The sequence below is a fragment of the Chanodichthys erythropterus genome, chromosome 8 (assembly GCF_024489055.1).
Source record: "Chanodichthys erythropterus isolate Z2021 chromosome 8, ASM2448905v1, whole genome shotgun sequence".
Classification (NCBI taxonomy): domain Eukaryota; kingdom Metazoa; phylum Chordata; class Actinopteri; order Cypriniformes; family Xenocyprididae; genus Chanodichthys; species Chanodichthys erythropterus.
This window is the reverse complement of record NC_090228.1, coordinates 26,656,228-26,676,920: the sequence shown is the minus strand read 5'-3', so window position 1 is coordinate 26,676,920 and position 20,693 is coordinate 26,656,228. Positions and strand designations below refer to the sequence as shown.

The 20,693-nt window shown below is 36.8% G+C and overlaps 2 protein-coding genes across 3 annotated transcripts in view; one reads left to right on the top strand and one right to left on the bottom strand.

Moving 5' to 3' along the window:
* The window catches only part of LOC137024656 (E3 ubiquitin-protein ligase TRIM16-like), a 75,481-nt gene that overhangs the window by 9,752 nt on the left and 45,036 nt on the right, over positions 1-20,693 (bottom strand). The gene's annotated exons all lie outside the window — the stretch shown is intronic.
* Positions 15,570-18,228, top strand: LOC137024658 (uncharacterized). Of its 2 annotated transcripts, XM_067392450.1 has the most exons (4): positions 15,570-16,117; positions 16,198-16,338; positions 17,561-17,617; positions 17,965-18,228. In XM_067392450.1, the coding sequence occupies exons 1-3, from the start codon at positions 15,581-15,583 to the stop codon at positions 17,612-17,614; spliced, it is 732 nt and encodes a 243-aa protein (XP_067248551.1). In that variant the 5' UTR covers positions 15,570-15,580; the 3' UTR covers positions 17,615-17,617; positions 17,965-18,228. The 2 variants fall into 2 exon arrangements, with proteins under 2 accessions (XP_067248551.1, XP_067248552.1); XM_067392451.1 differs by lacking the exon at positions 17,561-17,617.

The window sequence follows — 20,693 nt, the reverse complement described above, 5'->3', positions numbered from 1 at the left end:
TGCATGACATATTTATGGGCCAAGTGGGCATGGGTTTGATCTGGGAACACATATATGGGTCTTGCATGACGTATTTATGGGCCAAGTGGGCATGGGTTTGATCTGGGAACACATATATGGGTCTTGAATGGCATATTTATGGGCCAAGTGGGCATGGGTTTGAACTGGGAACACATATATGGGTCTTGCAGGACGTATTTATGGGCCAAGTGGGCATGGGTTTGATCTGGGAACACATATATGGGTCTTGAATGGCATATTTATGGGTCAAGTGGGCATGGGTTTGAACTGGGAACACATATATGGGTCTTGTATGACGTATTTATGGGCCAAGTGGGCATGGGTTTGATCTGGGAACACATATATGGGTCTTGAATGGCATATTTATGGGCCAAGTGGGCATGGGTTTGAACTGGGAACACATATATGGGTCTTGCATGACGTATTTATGGGCCAAGTGGGCATGGGTTTGATCTGGGAACACATATATGGGTCTTGAATGGCATATTTATGGGCCAAGTGGGCATGGGTTTGAACTGGGAACACATATATGGGTCTTGCATGACGTATTTATGGGCCAAGTGGGCATGGGTTTGATCTGGGAACACATATATGGGTCTTGAATGGCATATTTATGGGCCAAGTGGGCATGGGTTTGAACTGGGAACACATATATGGGTCTTGCATGACGTATTTATGGGCCAAGTGGGCATGGGTTTGATCTGGGAACACATATATGGGTCTTGAATGGCATATTTATGGGCCAAGTGGGCATGGGTTTGAACTGGGAATGCACATATGGGTCCTGCATAGAATTTTTATGGGCCAAGTGGGCATGGGTTTGAACTGGGAACACATAAATGGGTCTTGTATGACATATTTATGGGCCAAGTGGGCATAGGTTTGATCTGGGAACACATATATGGGTCTTGAATGGCATATTTATGGGTCAAGTGGGCATGGGTTTGAACTGGGAATACATATATGGGTCTTGAATGGCATATTTATGGGCCAAGTGGACATGGGTTTGAACTGGGAATGCACATATGGGTCCTGCATAGAATTTTTATGGGTCAAGTGGGCATGGGTTTGAACTGGGAAAACATATATGGGTCTTGCATGATATATTTATGGGCCAAGTTGGCATGGGTTTGAACTGGGAACACATATATGGGTCTTGCATGATATATTTATGGGCCAAGTTGGCATGGGTTTGAACTGGGAACACATATATGGGTCTTGCATGATATATTTATGGGCCAAGTTGGCATGGGTTTGAACTGGGAACACATATATGGGTCTTATATATATTTATACAACAGTTCTGTCTGGTTCTCAAATCTGATTGGCTGATAGCCATGCAATATTTCAGCGATAACAGCACTCCTCCTATCTTTTCACCGTTTGTATCACTGCGCTTGAAGTGACCGTCATGGCGGCCGACCAAATCAACCGCAAGCTTTACAAATACTACTTCTTGTACCACAAACTGCAGTTTTAATAGTTTTTAGGCGATAATGTAGTTGTTTAGACCTGAAATATGTGACTCATATTTAATAACAGCGCCTATTTTACAACTTGTTTTGACGCTTTCTGAGATGTGAGCTCCAGGGCGTCAGTGGCCGTTCAGTGCTTCTGTAACCGCCGAGAACAGCTTAATCTCGGCCAGTGCTTCGTGGATTTGCCGCTGGCTCTTATAGTGGTTAAACATGAGACATTATTCAATTTGAGTACATAGAACAGGCAATCTTTGGTCTTTATTAATCTATTATTTGTTCCAGAGCAAGTCGAATTGTGCTATGTTAAATTTGATAATAAACGACGTTATGTTACATCATTATATATAGGCTAGCATATTGGCTTCAACTAGACGGGACATATCAGACGAAGACTCTTCTCTGCTCTTCAAATACGTAAAACATTAAACTTTATAAACATAGGGTTTTTTGAGTAAAGAAAACGCTTTACAATTTTTTTTTCAAACATCAGATCTTTATTTACCTTAGCATTGCATAGAGGAGATGTCCAAACTGCGTGCACACTTCATTCACGAGGGGAGGCGGAATAATGTAATGAAGTTTGATTGACAGTTTGAGGATCCAGTGGAGTTAAGAGGTTTTGTCACAAGCTCTTTAAAATTCTTTTCATTCGTTAAATATTTGTAAAACCCACATACAAGCGTAAATGTTTTTTGTTTTGTTTTTGTTTTTTGTAAATAACTAGTGCTTTGTTTGACTGAACTGTACAATTGTGCTTATTTGTTGTTCAATAAATATTATTTTATATAAATATGTCCATTAGTAAGTAATATGGATTGAGTGAAAGTTACATTAATACGCCATTAGATGGCAGCAACACTTTACAGGAGGAATGAGTCAGTGAAGCACAAGAGACTTTTAAATTGAAAGGAACTTTTGCAAAGGAAGTTTTTTTTAGCGCTGTGGCGTTATACAAAGATTGCTTTCCGGGGGGGCGGTGCTAAGATGGCGGGTTGAGCAGTCGTGTTTTCCGAGGCTCGTGATAGTTGTTCCCAAAAGTTTGATTAAAGAGAGTAATTCCAACAGCTTATGTCAAGATGTCTGCACAAAAACTGATTAAACCTGCCAAGTTGAAATTAGACCCCAAAGGAAAAGATTTGTCACCTAATATCGAAAAGAAAGATGAGGCCAGAGAAACGGAGCACGACTACACGATGGAGGTTACTGTGCTAAATAAAAGAGAACGAGGTGATGGCTCCCTTCCTTCGACGCCATGTAAAACTCCGGCAGAAAAAAGGGTTAAGCCAACAGCCGAAAGAGAGAAGAATGAGATTTCTAATGAAACCATTCTGGATGCAATTTTAAATCTGGAAAAGGGGGTGGACGAGAAGTTGGCGGATTTGAGTGAACAAGCCAAGCAGAGTAGCGCAATGATTGCAAGCTTAACGAAAGCGATTCAGTTCAACACGGAAGAGGTAAATGAGTGCAAGAAGAGAGTAAAGGACTTGGAGACACAAAATGAACATCTGCGCAAAGACAACTGTGATCTTAAGGAGAGAGTGAGAGAACAAGAAAGATATAGGATGAGGTGGTGTCTCCGTATCAAAGGCATAGAAGAGAAAAAAGATGAAGATATCAGATCACATGTCATCCAGTTACTCATTAAAATTGCACCGGAGATGAACGCAAAAATGGATGAGGCTGTTGACATTGTCCATAGGCTGGGGAGAAGGATGGACAATAAAAACAGAAATGTCATCGTGCTGTTCACTCAAAGGCGGGTGAAAGATGAAATCTGGCGTCGCACAAAAGCTTCTCTTATCTGCAAGACGGAAGGAATTCGATTCGCCGAGATGCTTCCAAGGGAGGATTTGGAAGACCGATGAAAGTTGTGGCCTCAAATCGATCAAGCAAGGCGGGCAGGAAAACTTGCTTTTTTTCGTGGTCCATACGGTTTCATAGATGGACGACGGATCGACGTTTCGAATTGTCAGGTAGTTGGAACTTTTCAATGGGGCACGGGAGCGCTATCTTAGGCTTCGGTTCACACAGAGACTGAGTTACTAGTAGTAGTTCAATTTGTGTTTTACTAGTTCTCTTCATCTGTGTCTTTTGTTTTGTTTTAACGTTGATGATTAAGGACAAAATAATTTTTAGTTCACTGAATGTTAGGGGCTTAAAGGACATTGTTAAAAGAAAAGCTGTTTTTTTATTTTGTAAAGGGCAAAAGGCTAACTGTGTGTTTCTACAAGAGGCTCATTCTTCAGATTTGGATGCTTCTTTTTGGACTAATCAATGGGGTGACAAGATATTTTTTAGTCATGGCTCAAATCGTTCTGGAAGAGTGGCAATATGCTTCAATAAATGTCCTGGAGAAGTTATCACTTATAAAGCTGATGAAAGTGGACACTGGTTGATGGTGGTACTTAAAATTGATGTTCTTTTTTTTTATTTTAATTAATATTTATGGCTTTAATAATGCAGCCCAAAACAAAAAATTAGTTGAAGATATTTCAATGATAATTTCAGAAACCAAAGTTTTATACCCATCAGATAATGTGTTAGTTGGAGGGGACTGGAACATGGTTCCAGATGAATGGAAAGATCGATGGTTTCCTAGACTTGACAAAGGGCGGTTTAATATTAGTGTGGATTTTTTGAAAACAGAAAACAATTTGAATGATGTTTGGAGATATTTAAATCCTGAAGTTGAAGGCTTTTCATGGTTTAAGCCTAATGGGGAGAGCAAGTCTAGAATTGATTATTGGATGGTCAGTGACAACATTTTAAAATATACTTCACAATCTACAATGTCTAAAGCTCCACTAACGGATCATTGCTTTATAGATCTTGTGTTGGAACCTAAATTTAAGCATTTTCGAAACAAAGGTTACTGGAAGTTCAATGCCTTTCTTTTAAATAATGAAGAATTTTGCAATAAAATCAGAGAATTAATAAGGGTTATAGAGAGATGATTCTTTTGATTGTAATATAAGTAAATGGGAATTTCTTAAATTTAAAATTAGGGAATTTTCTATTACTTTCTCTAAGAAACTAAACAAAGAAAAAAGGGAATATGAAAGGAATTTAATTTGTGAAATAAGTCAGTGTTGTAACAAACCAATTTTAAATAATTATGAAAAGGAGAAGGTGATGGAGCTTCAATGTAAATTAGATCATTTGTATCTGGAGAGAGCACAAGGTGCTTATATAAGATCCCGCGCCAAATGGATTGAGGAAGGCGAAAAGAACTCTTCATATTTTAGTAATTTAGAAAAAAGCAGACAACAAAGAAATATTATAAGTACTTTAATGATCCTAGAAGAGGAATGTAAAGATTTTAGAAGAATCGAAAAAGAAGTGTTCCAGTTCTATTCAAAACTTTATTCTTCAGATTTCTCCTCAGTTGAGTCAGATCTCTTTTTTGCTAAAATTCAAAACAATATTCCACGTATTGAGAGCTCGTTTAAAGTCTTATGTGATTTAGATCTTAAGATTGAAGAATTGGATTCAGTGGTGGAGAGGATGCCTTTAAATAAATCCCCAGGGACAGATGGGCTCTCTAACAATTTTTTAAATTTTTTCTGGGGAGATCTAAGAAAACTATTATTTAATTCCCTATTAGAATGTATTGAAAGAAAAGAACTGATAGAAAGTATGAAACAAGGCTTAATTACATTGATTCCCAAAAGTGGCAAAGATAAAAGATTTTTAGACAATTTGAGGCCTATCACTTTGCTTAACACAGATTATAAAATTTTTTCTGGGGCTATCGCTGCGAGGCTAAAAAAGGGTATTTCTACTATAATTAGTGAAACACAATCTGGGTTTATGGGAGGAAGGTCAATTCATAACAATATTAGATTGGTGTTAGATCTAATGGACTATAGTGATGTGATTCAAGGGTGTGGATTTCTTATTTTTTTTAGATTTTTACAAAGCATTCGATGTGGTTGAACATCCATTTATTTTGAAAACTTTGCAACATTTTGGTTTTGGAGCAAGATTTACAAGTTTAATTGAAATGTTATATAATGGAATAAATAGCTTGGTAGCTCTTGGTCATGGAACCTGCACAAGATTCCCAGTTAAAAGGGGGATTCGTCAAGGATGTGGTAGCTCACCATTGCTATTCATAATGGTGGCAGAGCTTTTATCTATATTGATAAAAAATAATGGTATTGAAGGTTTAACAGTGTTGAATAGGCAAATAATTATCAGTCAGTTTGCTGACGACACAACGTTGTTTTTAAAAAATGAACATCAAATTCCAATAGCCTTAAATGCTGTTAGTCAGTTTTCTAGGGCCTCTGGGTTACATTTGAATCTTAAAAAATGTGAAATGTTAACATTACATGACTTCCCCTTACAGTCATTATTTAATATACAAATCAATAGGGAAGTTAAATATTTAGGGATAATTATTTCTAAAGATAGAGTAGCAATAGAGAGTAATAATGTGTTGAATAACATAGATAAATGTAAATCTATACTAAATAGATGGCTGCAGAGGGATCTTTCAATCTTTGGAAGAGTTCTTTTGTCGAAAATGGATTGTTTGTCCAGATTAATCTACCCAGCTTTCTCCCTGCCCATATCGACACGAATGATTAAATTAATAAATAGGGTGAATTTTAATTTTATTTGGAGGAATAAATGTCACTATATAAGAAAGGATGATATGATTAAAAATTATGAGGAAGGTGGTGTGAATGCGATTGATTTCGACATTATGAATGGGGTTTTGAAATTGAAGTGGTTAAAATCCTTTGTTCAAAATAGTAACTCCTTTTGGTTTATTGTCCCCAATGCAATTTTTAACAAATTGGGCGGAATACAATTTTTTTTACGTTGTGACTTTGAGTGTACCTCGCTACCAGTTAAACTTTCAACCTTTCATCAGCAAGTGCTGCTGTATTGGAAACTATTGTTCAAACATAACTTCACTCCTCACAACACTCCAGTTTGGAATAACAGATATATAAGGTTCGGCAGAAAATCTGTATATTTTGAGGAATGGAAAGCCAAAGGGATTTGGGCGGTGGCCCATTTCTTAGATGTTAATGGAAATTTGTTACTGTACAGAGAATTTTGTGAGAAATACCAACTGCAGTGCTCAGTCAATATTTACAATAGAATGATTAGAGCTATTCCAATTGCTGTAAGATTAATGGTTAGAGAAGACATTTTGTTTTCCAAGGTCTCCCCAGAATTGAGGCAGCTCTCCTTGGAAGGTTGTGACTTTTGTGACAAAAAATGCACAAACAGAGTCATTAGAAAACTAATTTTACATGCTTATTATCCAAATCCTATTAAACGGGATTATATACTTAAGGATTTTGATAACTCTGAAATTAAAAAAATAAGAAAAAAATATTTGTCCTTTCCCCTCCCTCCTAAAGCGAAAGAAGTGAATTTCAAAATTTTAAATGAGATTTATCCCACCAATGATTTTTTAAGATTAAAATTTTATTTTGATGGGAATAATTGTGTTTTTTGTGAAACAAATATTGAAAATTTAGAACATGTGTTCTTTTTTTGTGAGATGGTGCAACCTTTTTGGAGAGATATGCAAAACTGGTTATGGTCTAGGGAGGTTGAACTCCCTTCCTTTACTGTACAGATAATTAGGTTTGGTATTTTTTTGGAAAACAAAGAGTTTGAGTTTATTTGTAATTTTTTGTTATGTCTTGGAAAGTTTTTCATTCATAAGTGCAGATGGTTTAAATCTAGTCCTAATTTCAACCAGTGGTTGAATGAGGTTAAACTCTTGTGCAAATCCTTAAAATTAGTTAAACACACAAAAGCCCTTAAATTGATTTCTCTGTTAGACAGATATAAATTAATTTAAAATAAAGCCCCTTTTGACTTATTGTAATATATATATTAATTTACTTATTATTATTATTTTTTTTAATTTATTTTTAATTTTTATTTATTATATCCATTATAAAAGTCCATTTGAATGTCCTCTGAGGAAAGCAATCTTTTTTTTTTTTTTGTCAGTTTGTTTTATTGTGATCTATGTTTGTTATTGGCTATGCTCAACCTGATCATTGTGTAACTGGTGTGAAAAATTTATTGATTTAATCTGACTTGTTTTGTCTATTTCCTTCTGTATTTGTATTATTTTTATTTATTTATTTATTTTTCTTCTCTTAAATTGGTTTATAAATGCTTATATTTTTCTACATATGTAAAAATTGATATAGTGAACTTCACGAAATTTTGTTTCTATATTATCGTTCACAAGTTATGTGAAAATAACGCTAAAGTAGCGGAATTTTTCTTTGGGGATTTGTTGGGGGAGGGAACATTATCAGTGGAACGCACCTGCAGGGTTTCTTCTTGCACGGCAAGCGATTGCGTCAGTCTACTTGTGTATGAAGCCGATGACGCATGTGATTTTCGCTTCTCCCCAAACAATATTCTGGTATGATGATGTTACTTGTTTAAAATGCATATTTGTTGCTGGAAGAATGTGATTGACTTATAGTAACATTTGATTATGTTAGCTATTATGAAAATGTATCGTTTAATGTGTTATTTGGTTTAAATGATGTATATCATGACGCTAACTAATTAGCATTGCATGCTTAGTGTGTACCAGAGTGGGAGAAGCTGTCGCCCCGTTGCTCCACTGATTATTTCTCTTAATTACAGGTATGTTCGATCAATTCGTTTTGTTTCAGAAAGAAAAGAGATTTAGTTGACTGATAATGAATGTATATTGTACAGAGAGTGTGTTACGGGAGAGACAATCAGATTTAATTGTTTATGCTGTCTGTGACGCACTTTGTGCGGCCTGCACATGGTACGGTCTGATTATATCCCATGTTTTATTCCATTTTTGATATTTAATGTGTGAAATATGGGTTTATACATACAAATGGTATTATAATTGTTTATATGTTATTATAGGAAGTTATATTGTATAAATATTTGAGTTAATGTATATGTTAATAATGTAATATAGATATTGTATTTAATATACTATTGTAATATACAAATTATTTTATATTATACACTACTGTAATATATTTATTGTAATAGAATAAGAATATTGATCTGATGTATAAGAAAAACAAGATATTTATATATTTATAAGCAGTATAACTGATTTATATTTATATAATTCTTTTCCATTATTGTATAATGTCAGTCTACTTGTGTATAAAGCCGATGACGCATGTGATTTTCGCTACTCCCCAAACAATATTCTGTGTGTACCAGAGTGGGAGAAGCTGTCGCCCCGTTGCTCCACTGATTATTTCTCTTAATTACAGAATTACAGTGCTGAATCTCAACAAGTGGTCGTGTGGTCCTTGTGTGAATGTGAGAGTGACCGGTCCAGACACGCTACAATTGCAATGTTATTTTGTGATTTGATTATGTACCTTGTTTGTTTGTTTGCTTGTAACTGGTTTCAATAAAAAAAAAAAAAAATTGCTTTCCTCAGGGGACATTCAAACGGACTTTTATAATGGATATAATATTATGGACATCGACTTGAAGAATGAATGTAATGCAATATATCAGACAGGTAATTGCCTACTCTCTATAACAAAATATATTTTGTTTCAACCTTCATATACTTAAAATATATTTAAACATGTATTTCAGGGGCAGGAAAAATATATTTATGTATAAAAATATATTTCAGGGCGCAAGAAAATACATTTCCAATCTTACAGTCGACAATGCAAATGTGCGTGGAAGAAAGCCTTGCGAACAAAACTATCCATTATGTTTGAAGAATTTTAAACACTTACAGAAAAACATGAATTTACACATATTTTCCACATTAACACTTCACATATCTTCCCTAAAAATACAGATCTGTGTAATCATGGCACCTCACAAATGTGTGTTTTAGTCTATTACTTATTAATTCATTAATATATTTATTTAATTGTAATTTATTGTCAGTGTAATATAGCGTTTAGATCTACATCAAATACAATAGATTAATAAAATCGCTAGATGTACGATGTTAACTGTGATGTAATTTGAATGGGAAACCACTAGCAGCGCTCACGGACTTTTGGAGTACTGCGCATGCGCGTCATTTTGAACTGTAACGGTCGTCAGTCAACCGGGAGTTCTCGGAGTAAAAGGTAAGAGCTAACGTTATAACTTTATTTTTAGTCGTCATTTTTCACATATGTAATGTTCATTGCTACTTTGAATGTATAATGTTTTATTGTCAAGGGTTTTTTTTTTTTTTACTTTATTTGTCAAATTAATGCCCCGTTTGTTTATTTGCTCACATGAGACGCATTTGATATTTTCAGATTTCCGTTTTAAAGTTAGTTGTTTTTAATTTGGACACTAGTGAAAACTAACGTTTAATATTTTCTTTTTAAATTTCAGCTGTAACTTAGAGTGTTTGGGAGACGGTGCTGCCTGCTGTTGTCGATCTATGATGCTCCTGTCACTGATAGTGGCCTGTAACCAGGGGCGTAGTTTATGGGGGAGTGGGGGGGAGGTAACCCCCCCAATATTCAAATCCATCAATTATAACCCCCCCAATATTTCAACATGAAAATCACAGTAGATCAAATGAAAAATATGTAGAATTCATTTATTTTGTAACACTAATTTTGTTTCTAATCAAATATGAGTTTGTCATATTAAATTAGACAAAAAATACTCCCCCTCCATTGAACCGATTGGTAACGCCCAACCAATGAATCACACTTTCACCAAAGCAACGCGAGTGTTTGAATGGGAGAGCACACGGGTAACGCCAAAAATGAAGAGAAGCGCTGCACAGCGGACTATATTTAACTGCTGGTCAGAGAGGGACGCAAAAAAACATAAAGCATGTACTGAGAATGAGGTATGAGAATATTGTGTAATAGCTAAGTACACACCACATATATTTTAGCTAGCTAATCCATTGCAATGTGTTTAGCTATAACTATCAGTATAACAAGTTGCCAAAACAGCCGTCTGTTTTGCTAGTTCATTTTTCAATAGTCTCTGTAATTATCAATGAGTATTCACATCGGTGTTTGTTTTCTTCCTAAATTAATCTGACTTTTGAACGAATTGGATGAATGAACGATTTAAGTGGCTCACTCATTGAAACAGTGAATCGCTGCCGCCTATTGGCGGTTTCAATACTTAATTTCTTTCTTTTTATAATCTTTAACATACTACTATGTTAAAATTTGATGAATGATTATACACATTTCATAACGTTATGAGGTGTATAAGCTCTTAACATGTTTTTATAACAGATTCGAGGTAAATGTAGCAGCAGGGTAGAAAAGTCAGCAGAGGGAGAGGAGGAGCAGGTGATCAGGTAAAGAAGATGCCATTCAATCAATAAAATAAAATAGGAAAAAGTATAGAAAAACAGCAGCTTTGTAAAGTTAGGCTATACATTAATGCTTTTAATGTTTTAAAGGGATAGTTCACCCCAAAATGAAAATTTGATGTTTATCTGCTTACCCCCAGGGCATCCAAGATGTAGGTGACTTTTGCTGCGTTCCAATTCGCCTACTTATACTATGCCCTAAAAGTATGTACTCTTTCTGTAAACAAAAAGTACTTACTTTTGAGTGTGTAGCAAAAGAGTAGACAAGCTTTGGGACATACTAACACGTCATACAATTGCGTCTTTGCTCTCTGTCGCATCCTGTCACCGTAAACTGGCCTGTCAATCATCTTACACCCTCCACATTTCATTTAGTTAATTTCCTAACGTGTCGGAGAGAAATGCAGCACGTTGATCTGCAGTCGCGAGTCTTTCATGTGGAGAACTGTCCTAATATTAATTCATAATGATGCATTTAAAAGTTAATGGCCATTCGGATCTTTATAAAAGTCCACATTGGTATTTGCAGATGAAAAACAACACGGGTAACATTAAATATATATTTTCTATCAGGTTAAACTGATTATTAGTCACTCAAACCTCTCAGCGTCCATCGTGTGTATCCGCCATGTTTTGTAGTTTTTTAACTCTTTTTACTCGTGTTTGTAGTTCTGAACTGAATCCTCGTCCATTGTGCAATGGGTTGTGGGCAATATTAGCCTTTATAGTGTGCACGGATCCACACTTTGAAAATCTACCGGAAATAGTAGACCATCCGGGGACTTTTGGCATACTCTTTTCAACATACTATGCTTTGGGACACACTTATTTTAATCTCACATACTATTTAGGATGGATAGTATGGACATTGGAACGCAGGGTTTGTTTCTTCAGTAGATCACAAATGATGATTTTTAACTGCAACCGTTGCGGTCTGTCAGCGGTATAATGCTTGTGAATGGTATCACAATCTATAGGAGTCAAAAATATGCCCAGACAAATCCAAATTAAACCCTGCGGCCCATGACAACACATTGATGTCCTAAGACACGAAACGATCGGTTTGTGCAAGAAACCGAACAGTATTCATATAATTTTTTACCTCTAATACACCACTATGTCCAACTGCGTTCAGCAGTTGTATAAGTCTCGTGCTTATACAGTACTTCAATGAGTGCTAGACATCACTGCCGTTGTCAGAGCGCGATCAGACCTCACTAAGCGAGTGCTGAACGCAGTTGGACATAGTGGTGTATTAGAGGTAAAAAATTATATGAATACTGTTCGGTTTCTTGCACAAACCGATCGTTTCGTGTCTTAGGACATCAATGTGTTGTCATGGGCCGCAGGGTTTAATTTGGATTTGTCTGGGCATATTTTTGACTCTTATAGATTGTGATACCATTCACAAGCATTATAAGACTGACAGACGGCAACAGTTCAAGTTAAAAATCATCATTTGTGTTCTACTGAAGAAACAAAGTCACCTACATCTTGGATGCCCCGGGGGTAAGCAGATAAACATCAAATTTAAATTTTTGGGTGAACTATCCCTTTAAAGACTCCAGTAAACAGCTTTATACTAAGTCAAGTTCCTATTAAGGCTGTCAAGAAACTGTTTTACATTCCGGCTTTTCTGTATCACAGTGAGAAACAGGGAGAAGACAGGCTGCTCTTTCAGACAAACGGGTAAGAAAACAGGGAGGAGTACAGAAATGTTCAAGAATGTTTATCATCAGATTATTATACATCTTTAAAAGTATGCTGTGATTTTTATGAGTTTTATTTAACGAGGATTACTTGGTCAATTAAAAATAGTCAAATTAAATGTTACAAATAGTCAAATGTAATTTAGTTTTTGGTATTTTAGCTGTATGTCTTAGTGGTTTTGTTCTTATATCAGATCCAATGTGAAAGTAGCAGCAGATTAAACCAATCTAAAGAAGGACAGGAAGAACATCTGATCAGGTAATGACATACAAACACTAATGAAAAGGTCATTCAGTCAATAAATTCAGCTAAAACTAATATGTGTACATCACAGTGAGGGAAAGCGTGAGGGACAGGGTGAGGACAATTGTCAAACAGCAATTTCAGATGAGCAGGTAAGAATAAAACATTTCTGATAGGGAAGAATTTTTGATATGACAAACTAAATGTACAATTTTCTATACTGTACACAATATACTAGGGAACTATTTAGTGTGTAACAGTGTTGTGTGTAATGTCAGTTTCAGAAGGAACCTAATGTTAGAGACCAGCTGAGCACAGACAACAGGGACAGAGAAGATTCAGAAATCGTCACTTGCTTAAAGCCTGCACATCCTGATCCCAAGTTTATAGAAGTACAGACTAGAGCAAACTATGCGCTACACTTTCAGCAAAAATGGTTTCAGATGTTCCCATGGCTGCATTACAGTACCACATTAAAAGGGGTTTTATGCTTTTATTGTGCAAAAGTCCTCTCAAAGAAGACAATGCTTGCCTCTAAGATGGATCCTGCGTTTGTGAGTACTGGTTTTAGGAACTGGAAAAAGGCAGTTGAAAAGTTTACAGCCCATGCTAAAAGCCAATCCCACTGCCATGCAACAACTGTGTATGCTCAGGAAACAAACAGCATAGCATCACAACTTTCCTCAGTTGTTTCTAGACAACAGGAGGAAGCAAGAAATACATTGCTAAAGATTGTAGGAAGTATTCAGTATTTGGCTCGACAAGGTATTGCATTGAGAGGCCATGCTGAAGAGAGGGGGAATTTTTCCCAACTTCTAAAATGCATGGCAGCAGATGATCCAGCCCTTGACAAGTGGCTAGCACAAAAGCACAATTACACAAATCCTCAGATTCAGAATGAACTACTTGGCATAATGAGCAACGACATCATCAGAGGAATAGCTAATAACATTCGATCTCTTCCTGTTACTCAGTTTGCCTTAATTGTTGATGGAACACAAGATGTCTCAGGTACAGAGCAAGAGTCTATTTGTCTTCGTTATGTTGACCATGACTTGATTCCTCATGAGGAATTCATTGGTTTTTATGCAGTGACAGAAACTACAGGAGAGAGTCTTGCGAAAATGGCAATGGATGTACTCTCTCGATTACATTTGCCATTATCTCAGGGTCCCCGCGGATCCTTAAAAAGTCTTAAATACAAATTTCGTTTTTTAAGGCCTAAAAAAGTCTTAAATTGTATGAAATGTCTTGAATTTTCGCAAGGGAGGTATTAAATTCCGCATGGGACCGAGCGAGTGAAATGTCTCCGTCCGGTTTCGTGTATTTTTTAGACGCAATTTTCTAACTGACCAGCGTACCTTGGGGGCAGTATTTGTTCTGTGCGGGTGTCATCTGCATTTCGTAGATCAAGAACTAGAAGGCTACTGGAGAAAGTGTAGTGATTGCTGAGTGAGAGCTTACTGACTGTGAGTGAGAGATATGCAGGTAGCCTAGCCTACGCGAGTGAGCGGGAGGAGGAGTTTGGAAAGCTAGTGAAGCGCTTAGCGACATTATGGGCAAATGTCTGTTTAACGACAGGTGGTTGGAGGATGATAAATATAAGGGTTGGTTGAAGAAAACTGCCAACTTGAAAGAGGCGCGATGTGATCTCTGCAAAAAAAATATACAGTTGGGGACAATGGGTCAAACAGCCCTAGATTCTCACGCGAAATGCGAGAAACACAAGCGCTACATTGCGGATCAGTCGGGTAGTTTACCTATTCAAATGTTTACAACGCCATCACCCAGTGCTCAGCCAAGTAGGCCTACATCTGCTACTAGTCGGCCTATTGCGTCTACCTCTGCCTTCAGTACGTTCTCTAACACGGCCACGTTAAAGGCAGAAGTGCTCTGGGTTTTACGCACAGTTAGCCGCCACCAATCTTACACGTCAAACGATGACATTCACACAGTCTTCCAGGCGATGTTCCCGGACTCCGAGTGTGTGAGCGCGTTTAGTTGTGGCAGAGACAAGACGGCTTATCTTGCGCGATTTGGCATTGCTCCTTATGTGAAAAAGGAGCTTGTGGCACGGATAAACCAGGGAAACTTTGTCATTATGTTTGACGAAAGCATGAACAGAGCAACAAATAGTAAACAGTTGGACCTGCATGTCAGACACTGGGTTACTGATCAGACTGGCACTCATCACGTTCAATCGCGCTATCTTGGGTCCCAATTCATGGGCCATTCTACAGCAGAGGATTTGTTGGAACATTTTAAGGTAAGCAATCCCCCTTCTAGTCTTTTACTAACCAAAATGCGTAGACATAGTGTTTTTATATAATTTTCATGCTCCTTAGAATAGAAAAAAAAATCTCGCTGTAATCAAGCATTTTCCTTGCAATGAATATTTGTGATGGTGGGTAAGTGTGACATCTAGTGGATGAAGGGAAAATAACACTTGCCCTGGAAGTAAGCCAGGAGTACCCTATGCTGCAAATAAGTAAAATAGTTTGTTTATAACAATTATACTTCTATTTTAAGAATCTCAAGTCATTTTGACACAAAAGCATATCACATAGGCTAATATGTCTTGCCCTTATCTTTATCTTAAAGCAATGTCCTGTACTAACATGTTGTAATATATTGTTATAAACCGTATCTGAGTGAACACTTAAATGAAAACATTAATAAAATAACATGGCGGTTATTGTTAATAAAGTTGGCTTTATTTATATTATTATATATAATATATAATATATTATATTTATATTTATATTTTTCGTGATTTCAGGAGTGTACCAAAGATCTCAACTTGAGGAACATGATCTCTTTGTCGATGGATGGACCCTCTGTTAATTGGAAATTTGTGAACCTCCTACAGCAGGAGCATGGCGTACAATTTGGGGGGGTTCAACTCATAATTGTTGGAAGTTGTGGTCTACATACCCTCCATAATGCTTTCAAGAGTGGATTTGAGGTGTGGCAGATACAGAAGGTGCTTAAATCTCTGCACTATCTTTTTCACAATGCCCCAGCCAGGAGAGAGGATTTCACTTCATCAACGTCGTCAACAACATTCCCCTTACCCTTCTGTGGTCATCGGTGGCTTGAGAACTTGCCAACTGTGCAAAGAGCAATAGAGATTTGGCCCGCCATTGAGAAGTTTGTGGACCAGGTGAAGTCAAAAGTGGTGAAGAACCCAGGGACATCATCATATGACACCCTCTCTGAGGCTCGACTGGATCCCCTTCTGCAGGCCAAGCTCCATTTTTTCATGGCCATATCAAGAGCTTTCCAACCTTTTCTGGAGAAATACCAGACAGATGCTCCAATGATGCCTTTTTTGTGCAAAGATCTGGAGGATTTGATCAGGGTAATTATTCATCATAAAGTTCACAACACACTTAAATGGCCAGGACATAGAACAGGTTTAATCTTATTAATTATTTTTAGAGTCTTCTCAAACGATTTATGAAGCCTGATGCACTGCCTAGTACTCCATATAAGCTGGTAAGGATTGAAGTCACTGACCACAAGCTTTGGCTTAGTCCAAAGGATGTAGACATAGGCATGGGTGCAGCAGCTGTCATCAAGGTGAGACATCCAGTATATTCAGTACATTAACCATTCAGAAAAATTTACTAATGACTCATCTTCAGATGTATGACAGGGAAATGTGAGGTCAAGTCAAAGATGTCAGGCTAATTGAGGATGTTTTAGAGCCATTTTTATTTTGAAATATCTTTCAAATAGTTTAATCTGGACAGCTGAGTTAATGCTAACTTACTGCTGAGCATCTAGAGAAAGTTTGGAGATTTTACAAACCATTTTTCTTTGTCAAGAACTCACAAAAGCAGGGGCCAAAAGCGGTGTAAGCGAGCTTGGTGTCCTGCAGTTTAAGAAAGACTGCCAGAATGCCCTTTCAAGTATGTGCAAGAAGGCTCTTGATAAGTGCCCCCTGAAGTACGCCATAGTCCGCAACATGACATGCTTGGATCCAGGCCAAATGTGCACCAACCCTGATGAGTGCCTTCAGAAAATGAAGTGCCTCATTCAGAAGTTTGTGCAAGAGAAACAACTGTCAGGCGGGATATCTGCTGGTAAATGATAGGAATAAGAATAGAATGGAATGGAATTGAATAGATTATTATCTTAATATGACACCTCCTCTCATTTGTATCAACATCATGAATGGTATGAACATTAACACATGAACTAATACATGGTTTGAAAGGGTGTATTAGATCAGTATATTTATGTTGTGATTTCAGTGATCAGAGATTCTTGATATCCTGTACACTGACTAAAAATTATGGTTCATTTCTGATACAATGGGACAGTTAAGTTGCATGTTATTTACAAGAAAGTAACTTTGCCTTTTCATATTGGGTAACACTTTATAATGACGTTCAGTTGTAAGTTATTAATAAGTGGTTAGTTAATGATGAACTAATAATTTACAGAACATTCATAAATGATCAGCTAGTGATATACTACATATTATGTATATTTTGTAAGTCATTTAGAAGTGATTAGTAAATGATTAACTAATTATTTACGAAACATGACATTGTTCATTAATAATTAATATTATTAATGTGTGATATTAATAAGTTTAATAAGTGATAATAAGTGACATTAATAAGTGATAAGTTGATTAATAAGTGATATGTTGATTATTGTATGTATGTTTTGTAGATTCAGTTAGAAGTAATTTACAATTGATTAGTAAATTATTAACTAACTAATCATTTACAAAACATGAATATGCATTTCATAAATGTTTAATAAATTGTTATTTTTTGTGTGTATGTAGCAATTAGAGGGTGCAGAAAGTGTTGGCTTGTATACACGTACAGATCATTTGTAACAGGTAAGTAACAGTGTTCAACATGAATGAATAAATCCATTTACAACACTTTCTGCATCCCCTAATCTAAAGTATAAATTATTCTTCCTAAACGCATATTCATGTTTTGTAAATGATTAGTTAATAATTTACTAATCAATTGTAAATGAATTGTAACAGAATTTACAAAACATACATAAAATGTTAGTATATCACTTGCTAATCATTTATGAATGTTTTGTAAATTATTAGTTCATCATTAACTAACCACTTATAAATGACTTACAACTGAACGTTATTATAAAGTGTTACCTGTTTATCATATACTTTTCTTAAAATGTACTGAAAATATTTTTTGTGCATTGTTACAGGTGATGTGATTGCACAGCAGTTTGAAAAGGTCCTTTTTAATGAGGCCAAAGCTGTTGAATTCTTGTCCTTCAGGCCCTCTGAGAAGTCAAGAGTGGATGTATTTTTGCAGCAATATCTTCAGTCCTACCCTGAACTCTGGACATTTTGTCAGTCACTTCTTCTTCTGTCCCATGGACAGGCAGAAGTTGAGCGTGGGTTTTCCACCAATAAAGAGGTGGAAACATGTAATATGGCGGAGGACACAGTGATCACCCAGAGGCTGATTTGTGACCATTATAAAGTATGTGGCTGGGTAGCGGAAGTGCCTCTGACCAAGGAGCTCATCAGTTACTGTGCTTCGGCACGCAGTCGCTACAGGGAGCACTTAGAGGAGGAAAGACGCAAAAAGAAAAAAGAGGAACAGTCCAAGAAGAGGAAAAACATTGAAGATGATCTGGAAGGGCTGAAGAAAAAGAAGAGGTCCATTGAGGAGGTTTGTAAGTCACTTGAAAGTGACGCTGACCGAATGGCAGAACAGGCAGAAAATTCTGCAGGCTCCAAAATGGCTACGCTGATTACAAAGTCTAACACAATGAGAAGACGGGCCAAAGAGAAGCAGGAGGAGTTGAAGGAAGTAAATGGACAAATTGAGGACAAACTCTCTGAGCTCAAAAAAATTTAACACCTCAATCTTATTTGTTATTTTTTAAATGGCACTTTATTTTTTTATCTTTATAATTTTTTTTATACTGATTTTGTTACCATTTGCAGTGGATATTTTGTGTTATTTATGTACTTTGAGGTGTACATTTTGAGGTGCAGGATCCCCCTCTACATTAGGGCTAGTTTTATACAGTTTTAATTTCTCATATAATGCCAGCTGCGGTTCTTGTCCAACTGGTACTATTTGCCGTTTATTTTTTCATATATTTTTTTAAATGTTTCAAGGTGTTTGCTCCAGTAACTCAGTCTTCTCCTTGCTGCTACAGTGGCTGCAACTGCAGGCCCAAAACACAAGACTTGGCTTATCTAAGCTGTTTGCATATCTAACAGTTGACATTTATGCACCCTGTTGTTCACCAAATGTGTGCAAAAGTTAGTAAAAAAAACTATTACAGAAAACAGTTTGAAGTTGTCGTATTTATCTTTTTTTGCCGTGGTATAGTCTTAATTTTTCCATTTAGATGTCTTGAAAAGGTCTTAAAAGTCTTTAAATTTGCACTTGAAAAATGTGCAGATACCCTGTTATCTGGATTGCGTGGCCAGACATATGATGGTGCAGCCAATATGTCTGGCAAATACTCAGGAGCACAGGCTGTAATCAAAAAGAAACAGCCTTTATCTTTATATGTGCACTGTGGAGCACATTGTGTAAACCTAGTTACCCAAAAGGCATGCACAGCTTCAAAACTGCTGCGAGATTCTCTTGACTGGGTGCATCAGCTAGGAAATCTGTATAGCCTGTCTGGTAAATTCAAAGAACAGTTTAACCAGATTGCTAGGGCAGATCATGGTATCGCAAGCACTCTAAAGCCTCTTTGTCAAACACAATGGACAGTACGACACCAAGCAGTAACATCTGTTCTCAAGCAGTATGATTCTGTGCTCACTTCCTTAGAGGAAATGTCAAACAGTAATGCTCCTAGTGCAGCCACCGCCAATGGCTTGCACCAACAATTTCTCAAAGGCCAGACCTTACTGGGTCTTGTGTTGGCAGGAGCTGTGATTGGAGAATTGGAGTGTTTGAATGCTTCTCTCCAAAGAAAGACACAGACTATCTCTGGCATGAAAGCTGCCATTTCTTGTGTTCAGTCTGTCTTGAAAGACAAAAGAAATGAAGATGCCTTTCAAAGTCTTTTTGAGCAAGCAAATGTGATTGTGAATTCTCTAAATCTAGAGCCTATCAAAGTCCCAGAACCAAGGCGACTTCCTAAGCGTTTTAGTACAGACGCAAGCACATACAAGCCAAAAACTGCAACAGAGTATTACAGAGTTGAGTTTTATCAGGTGCTTGATGTTGTTTAGTCAGAGCTCAATGAACGTTTTCATCAAGAAGATCTGCTGACCTTGCAGAAACTAGAGGACACTCTGCTCACTGGACAAATTGATTCAGTGTGTTGTGAGTATCCTGAGATCAACAGCCAGTTGCTTGCAGTTCAGTTACCAATGTTCAGGCATAACTACCCATTTGGATCCAGTATGGAAGCAGCAAACATTCTTAAAGGTTTGTCAGTGGAAGTCCGTGGCCTTTTCAGTGAAGTGGAAACTCTGGTCAGGTGGCTGCTGGTTGTACCAGTGTCATCTTCTGAAGCAGAAAGGAGCTTTAGCGCCCTGAGAAGGTTAAAAACTTGGCTACGCTCAAGTATGTCACAAAAGAGACAGAATCATGTGGCAGTTTGTCATGTCCACCAAGACATGTTGGACCTCCTTAACAACAAGTTGGTGTGCCAAGAATTTGTTGATGCTTGTGAGAGACGCAAGCAGATATTTGGAGCTTTCATTTAACTCTTGTGCGGTCTTCGTTTGGGAAGTACTCTCAGGGTCTTCGGGGTCTCCAGAGACCCCAGGCAACAAAATGCTATTTTGTAACAAAATACTTGTTTTGTTTTGTTTTTTTAAACAAATGTAATTTTACTCTGTTTATTAATGTTTTTACTCTTTGTTTGTACAGTTTTTGGATGATTTATCATATTTTTAAAAATTATATAAATAAATTAAAAAATATTTTTTAAATAGGTTTTTATACAAA